This window comes from Pygocentrus nattereri, chromosome 17 (genome assembly GCF_015220715.1).
Source record: "Pygocentrus nattereri isolate fPygNat1 chromosome 17, fPygNat1.pri, whole genome shotgun sequence".
NCBI lineage: Eukaryota > Metazoa > Chordata > Actinopteri > Characiformes > Serrasalmidae > Pygocentrus > Pygocentrus nattereri.
Window position 1 is genome coordinate 31034887 of NC_051227.1, and position 7679 is coordinate 31042565.

General features: G+C 38.3%; 1 protein-coding gene across 6 annotated transcripts in view; it reads left to right on the forward strand.

Moving 5' to 3' along the window:
* kiaa0753 (KIAA0753 ortholog) overlaps positions 1-7348 on the forward strand; it is a 30028-nt gene extending 22680 nt beyond the window's left edge. For all 6 annotated transcript variants that reach the window (XM_017694930.2, XM_017694933.2, XM_017694935.2 and 3 more), the window contains 2 exons: positions 2108-2326; positions 5643-7348. In XM_017694930.2, coding sequence (XP_017550419.1) covers positions 2108-2326; positions 5643-5781 — 358 coding nt within the window. In that variant the 3' untranslated portion in view covers positions 5782-7348. The remainder of the gene's footprint in view (positions 1-2107; positions 2327-5642) is intronic.
* Positions 7349-7679: the final 331 nt, after the last annotated feature.

A 7679-nucleotide genomic window follows, 5' to 3' on the forward strand; every position in this document is an offset into this window, starting at 1 on the left:
TTCTTTGGCCTGGATAACAAAATGTACATTATTATCAAACAGTCTGAAAAGTTGACTGAACAGACCACAATACATGTTTTCGAGTGTGTTCAGTCCATTTCAGAAGATCTCTAGCCTGGAGAAGTCACCAGGGTTTCTGGATTTTGTTGACATATGGCTTACATTGTGCTTAGTATACAGTTTTAACTGCATTTGTGGATGCAGTGATAAACAGACAACAGGTTGTAAAAGTATTCCTGAGTCTCTATGGTAAAATCCATTACAGAAGCTTGCCCGTTTATAGATAATAGTGTGTCATACCGTATCAGACACCATATAAGCAAGAGTGATTGAAATTGGGTAACAGCTCCATGTGGTTTGAGGTAAGTGTATGATTACTTCAGCTTTCTTTTTTCTCACAATGCTAAATTGGTCCCTGTAAGCTTTCATTAACTGTTAGCCTCCTAGCTCAAGTGCAAAACTAAAGATGCGACCTTCTAACTAAATGTCTCTTGGCCGGTTGACCACACTTGAGGTAAGAGGAAAACTGTGCATCTGATTTTTGTCTGACTTGTCACTTTAAGTGCTGTTCATGTGAGTTTAGCAAGACCATGGTGTTCAGTTCACTGTACTTAATAGACATCTGCTGGCCAGCTCAACCGTAGGTCACCCAAACACATCTGAATGTCTTACAAAACATCACCCTCTTTTCTCTCTTTAAAGCAGACAAAAGAAAACAGCCTGCTTAAGAGTCCAGAGTGACTGTGGCTGCATTACTATTCAAAGCACTTTTCTTCTACTCCTTATAAAATGCCTGTTAAGAGCCGAATTAATCTTCTCATTGTGTGAAATTTGCAGCTACTTGAATATTTGATTTCTTTTTGGCTGCAGTCAGTGCCACTTTCCTAAAGTGCCACACCATGCTCGAATGGCTTCCGGGGGCTGTTAGTGAGAGTGTTAGTTTGTTGACAAAAGAGGACACCTTACTGTGGCGGCTGAGGGGAAATGATTGCACAATGGCAGGAATGGTGCCTATAACCTTCCATTTAAGAGGAAATTGTCCCCCCGTGCAGAATGCAGGCATGAAGGCCTAGTTTGGTCAGGGCCAGGGCTCTAGGGGGCAGCCTGCTCTGGGTAGAGTGATGAGCCCCTGACCGCTGGAACTGCCCTTGCTGCTCTAGCTCAGGTTCTAAATCTGTCTGTGGAGAGTGCTTGTGCTTTTATATGACTGATTTAGGCGCAGAGGGAGCTGTAACCCAGCATGGCCCAGCTGAGCCCCAGCACTTCATCTCCAGTTTGCCTGGCAGGGCATGAGTTTTCCCACAGTGTTCCCTGCTACTCTTGAAATGAGTGAAATGATGATAACCAGTTGGCATTATTTTTTTTTATTTGTTTTGGATATATTTGTGTCAGCATGTTGATGAGCTCATTAACAGCACTTAGTGGTTGTGCCACCACAGCAATGATGCTTCAATTATGAATGAATAGAGTGATTCTCCTGGGACTAATCAATTTTACTCTTAACAAACTAGGTTGATACTAGGGCTGCACAATACCCATGATGTGATCATAGTACTACATGATGTGCTTGCAATATGCCTTGTTATATATTGTCACTGTTGGACCAATGTCTTGTGTCTCCACGCTAATAACTTTACATGAGAAGGAAAAAAAATTCTTAATTTTTAGGGTAAGCCAAAGAGATTTTATTTCAAGTAATTTGTGAACCATTTCTATCGGTCCGTTCATCACAAAGTTTTTACACAATATAAAGAGCATCTCATAATTTCAAATTATATCCAAACATGAAAATAGTACACAGCTTTGTTCTGACAGAAGCTATAATAAAAAAAACACATTGGTTTTAATCATTGTGATATTGTTAGTCTGGTCTGCATTATTTTGAAAAATGTAATTATTTTGGTGGATTACATGAAAACATTAATTCATGAAATGCCCATGGAAAGACTCCACTTATGCTGTAATAGGTTAATATGTTCATAGTAAAAAATATTGTTGCATGTCTTGCAAAGGTCAATATCATGATATGATATTGCAATATATTGTGCCACCCTAGAGGACATACAATGACCGCTAACTGGTAGCATGTGTGTGTATATCTCTTAAGCATAGTGTCAGAAAGCTCTTTGCTGGATGAGGAATCATCTGCACCCCTACCCAGCCAACCGTTCCCAAGCCATGTGGAAAATAAAGGAGGGGTTCAGCTGACTTTGCCCTCAAGCATGCTGAAGAACATTCAGAAGTACCGAGAGGCCCATGATTCCTATCTGCGCTTAGTGTCCCATGAGGCAGTGGGCAGCTTCAACCCGTGGGCCGTTGCCGAAAGGTGAGATCCTACCATCTATAACCACATGTGACGAATGAAGAAGTGAAAATGATGTTGTATTAAAGCTGGAATGACAAACTCAGTTCCTGAGAAAAACATCTTAGGAGGTAGAACACTAAACAAAAGTATATTATATAGCTAAAAACAATGGAAGCAGCCAACTTGGAAGTCTTTATTTTGTCTGTACTTTTTTCCATTTTTGTAGAAAACAGTGTCATACAGTGACATTAACTACATGTCATACAGGGACTACAAACTACACAAGTCTATTTGTGATTAAGTACCTCTAAAGTTGTAATATAAAGCATTAAAAAAATCTGTTGAAAAATGAATAGTAAGATATTTGAAGTGTGTTACTGTTGTTGACAATACTATTTATGAGCATCCCTGAATAATTAAGAATGCAAATATTTTTTAATATGAACAATTGTGTAAAAGACTCCCTTGCCCTCCTCACTATGCTTTTACCTTCAAACTAGAGGCAGCAGATGAAATGGATGAGATGGAGCAGAGTAAAAACGAAAAAATAAACTCTCTCTGTAACAACAATTTTAATAATTATCATTATTAAAAATTACTCAGCAATATTATTAATTCATCCAGCCGTACATTTTAAACCACAAATTGAGCAATGATTTGTTAAATGTTATAATGGATTACATAGATTTTTTTTTCCCCCAACAATCTCTTACCAAACTCTTCTGCAGTCTTTTTCCTGAGGGCATTTGATTTCTGTTATTTGACTGTATAATCATTTAAATGGGTTGGAACTCAAATTATGTCTTTGGAAGAAAAACTCCAAGGCTTCAGTGCTGATGTGTGGATTACTCGTAGCTTCCAGTATTATTACCACAGCGACACAACCAGTAGGAGTTGACATTGTTTACAGCTTAAAGGCTGTAATGCATCTCAAACATTGTGCCATCTTACATGTAAATATTAGCTCCAGTTTATTCAGCAGGGTCAGTGTGGAGTGTGTTCAGTGTGCATGGATGTCTCTGTTGTTCTGTGCTCACTCAAGCACACCCACCACATTATTAGCATAGTTAACAGAATTTTTAAGTTGGTGCAGTGCGCAAGATCTTTGTTGTAGGAGTTCACCAAGAGCCCTTGAGCTTGATTAAGTTTAAACACACTTTTCCAAACTCTGTAAGCATGAAAAATTGAAGCAAATCTGCTTAGAGCATTCTCAGAGGACAGTGGAGGACTTTATCGTATCTCCCTGTAGACTGTGCATGTGGGAGCATGACTTGCAGTAGAAATCATTTACAAATCAATACAAAAGGAAAAGAAATTAGTTATAATGGCTCTTAGTTTTGCCAAAGAGAAATGTATTCCTTTCAGACACATTGTTTAATAGGAACTAACTCAATTGAAAGTCATTATACTGTGCACATTTTAAGCCATTTCACAGATATGAAATCATTTTTTCCAGTTAAATGACTATTATTTTTGAGTAAAGGAAAAAAAAGATGTGAAATGTGTATGTTCTGGTGCAGAGTCAGAGTACAGGCTTAAATCAGTAAGTTTGGGTAATGGAACTCAAGTGGTGGTCCTCTCTTGGCCCTCCTGGTCTTCCTATGTGCTGCACACACACTTTAAGGGGAGTAATGCGCAGTGGCCTGATAGGTAGCTTTAGGTTTTTGAACTAAAATAATACTTTAGTATTTTCCACCTAATCTCTGTCTACCACATCTGTATTTTACTGTCGGTTACCATGCACAGTAATTTTGATGCATTTCCCTGTACGATATATCTGAAAATGCATTGCCTCGAAAGTTATATATAATAGAAGCCACTGGGCAGATGCTGAATTATGTAAGTAACTGTTTAAAATATGTGACTATGTAATTTGAAACTACAACCACCTTGTCTTAACAGCAAGTAAGTGTTAAAATGTAGTGTCACATTGTGTTACAGAGCCTATGCTGTGTCTATGCTAAAAACATCAGATCCATGTGTTGAGTCAGAATGTAAACAAACTACACCTATCAGCTAATAGCTTAAGACGTCAGCTACAAATTAGGGGTGTCTCTCAGATAAATATCTTTTATATTATATATCTCAGTATATGTAAGCTACATATTTTATATTTGTTTAACACATTTAAATATCAGTAGTTTAGAGCCTTTTAGCACTCTAGCAATTCACCCATAAACTAATTTCTGTTAATAAACTTTTAAAAAAATAGGGTCATGTGGGTCTCTGCACTCAGTCTATCCTCATCCATTTTTAGCTAGTATACCACAGTATTTGTTGAGGTGGAACATCAGTGGAATATCAAAAAAAAAAACCTGACAGGCTAAGTGTTGGCCCTATCACTGGGAGATTGTGAGTTTGATCCCCGGCTCTGCCGCAGCTGTCCATTGCCGGGAGACCATAAGAGCAAAACTGGCGTCATTCTCTCTTTCCCCCATCAATCAACACAGGAGTCTGTTAGTTAATGTAACAATTTTGGTCTCCGAGTGCGTTGAGCTGTGACGCTGTGTTAGCGGCAGCTGGAAAAGACGTGGTGGTGCTTCATGTGTCTCAGGAGGAAACACGTGCTAGTCTTTACCCTCCCAGCATGACTGCACTGTGTGATGGGGAGACCTAACCAGTGGGTGGAATTGCCAACGACTAAATCTGCTGTTTTATATCATACCGCATTCTGCATTCTAATGCTCATGGCTGGTGTGCTTTGCTGATTATAATCTGAGCATTTTGGTTTTGTCATTGACGAAGTGTAATAATGAGACAGACATGATAGAATATCTGACCGAAACTGTTCTTATAACATTTTATCCAACTTTAGCAACCTATTAAAATAGCAACTGGTTACGTTTGCTTTCTGTAAGGTTTTCTTGTTTCCATGCATGAACAGGAGCCTGTGAAAAGTCCACCCACACCACTACATTTCTAAAATGTTACCACAAATACTGTTCCCTCTGGAAAAATAATCCCAGCTCTGAAAGAACAAAGTATGCATATTTAAAGCTTAATTTACAAATACCATGACTGTTCTGCAGTTACTTGTTGCTCATAATCATTTGCTGACTGGATTCAGCAACTGCCCAATGATTGCTGTTTTAAGGGTATTTTGTGTCAAATGGTCTTTTGTAAGTACAGGAAACAAGGAATTGTCTGTGATAATCGACTACATGCTACAAGTTGAAAACACTGTAGTAGTCTTTTAACTGATAATTGTTGACTTGTGAGCAAGAGTACATCACGCTCAAATGGGGTCCAGTGTGGGATAAAGCGCCTCAAGACATTGCGGCCTAATATAAACAGAAAAAAAAGTTTTGTTGTTATTTTTATTTCTGTTCTCTTTCAGTCTGGCTGAGGAGCTGATGGAAGAGGCCTTGACAGATGTGGCAGCAGAGTTCCAGCACGTTTGTGAGGAGTACGCAGAGGCTATCTTCACCTCAGAGTTTCTCCAGCCAGTGCAGTCCCCTTTTCTGTCAGTGTCATAGCAGTGGGACCAATAAGAACTCTCCATCATGGGTGCTATTTCTGTTGAATCTAAATATCATGTCTGTATTTCTTAGGCTTTTTAAGGGAAGAGGGCTGGATGATGTTTAAAAATGCAGCAGTTTTAAAGTGAAAAATGTTTTTTGCCTGGATGTTTTTAGACTTGTGTGAAGGTTCTCACTGTTGTAGCTATGGCCCCTGTGAGCTTTCTAGCAAAAAAGTGACATTAAATAGGATTATATGATTATGTTCCCTTTCCCTTTCCATATATAACTCAGCACAGACCATTAAATTTTTAGTCACGTGAACCAGTGACTACACTCAAGAACTGCGTTTTTATTACTGTTGTTGGAAACCAATTTACATACAAAGGGGAAAGAAAAAAAAAAGATGTTTCTCGTTATCATTAGATGTGTGCGGTGGGCACTAGTGTGGTGTGACTGAGGTGCAGTAATTAAGTGGCAAGTGATAAGTGATAGTGCATAGAGGCCTAAGTGCTAAATGAATTCATGTGTTATGTCCTGAAGGGAAAGGACAGACAAAGAAGTGCATGAGTCCAGATGTTGAACTGGCCTACAGGGAATATGCTTGTGACAGAGGACACACAGTGACTGAGTAAATTAGCCATTGCTTACATGGGCTTTGTGTGTATGCGCATGCATGCATTTCTTCACCACCAAATATAGAAAAAGGTTATGCAAATGTTGCTGTACTGGTGCCATATGGACAGCACTGTTATTCTAAAGAAGTGCTTTAATATGCCCCTGACCATCTGCATCCTAACAGCCATACATTCGCAGCATCAACTCGGGGAGAACCGTGCATTCTTGGAATTGCATTATGTGTGCTTGTGTTTGTGTTTTACTACTTGATTAAATATTTTATTGCAGCAATAATGTTTGATGATCAACTTATTTATGAAGGTTTCAGGTTATTTAAAAGCTGGAATAATAGATATACAGGGTGTTTTCATAAAAGATTCATCCAATTTCAAAATGATTTATTTCACTTCTAAATCATTGTAGAACAATGCAGTAAATTGTAAGTGGTTTAAGTGAGCATAACGTTTATTATGTAATTTTACAAGTGCTCAATATGACCTACTCCGGCTGTACGGACAACATCAACGCCATAGTCAAATTCATCCCATACTCGATTGAGCACGTCTGGTGTTGCTGCACTCAGGACTCAGAGATGATACAGTGGCAACGTTAACGTACTTCCATAAAAAAAAGTTACATGCTGTGAGATGTGGTGATGCTAGTGACCTTTTTCTTGGAACTGAATTCTCTGAGCTCTTGGAGGTTCACTGCCATACTGACAGTCAGAAACTTTGACCCCCTCTTTTAATTGGTATGTGTTTGGTTCCATAGGCACCTCACAGTTGGAAAAATATGGCGCTTTGAAATCGGATGAATCTTTTTGAATCACCCTGTTCATATATACTAGACAAACACCCTTTGTATTTCATTTCCGGTCAAAACAACTATTGAGTGGAAGCTGTTTGTTTTTCAGGAGATATTTTAAATGATGTGTTTTAATTACATAAAAGGAGATTAATCAACTAAATGTTTTGTTTACGTTTTGTTGAGTGTAAATTTGTATAGTATTTAAATTATATTATCTTCTTTTTTTTTCTTTCTGCTTTTTCTTTGCACCGAGAGCAGGGGTTTGTACTTCAGTTTCGTTGTGCAAGTGTATGAGTACAATGACGAAGCTCATTCATTCATAATGCACTTTACATTAGGAAGGGAAAGTCAAAGAAAAATAAATGGAAAAAACAGAAGTTTCCAAAACTGGTCTTCAAAAAAATTATTAAAAGCTTTGGAGACGGTGGGACCCCTAATAACCACTTTAAACAGTAGAACACGAGAGGGAGTGTGTTATCGTGAAATAACAT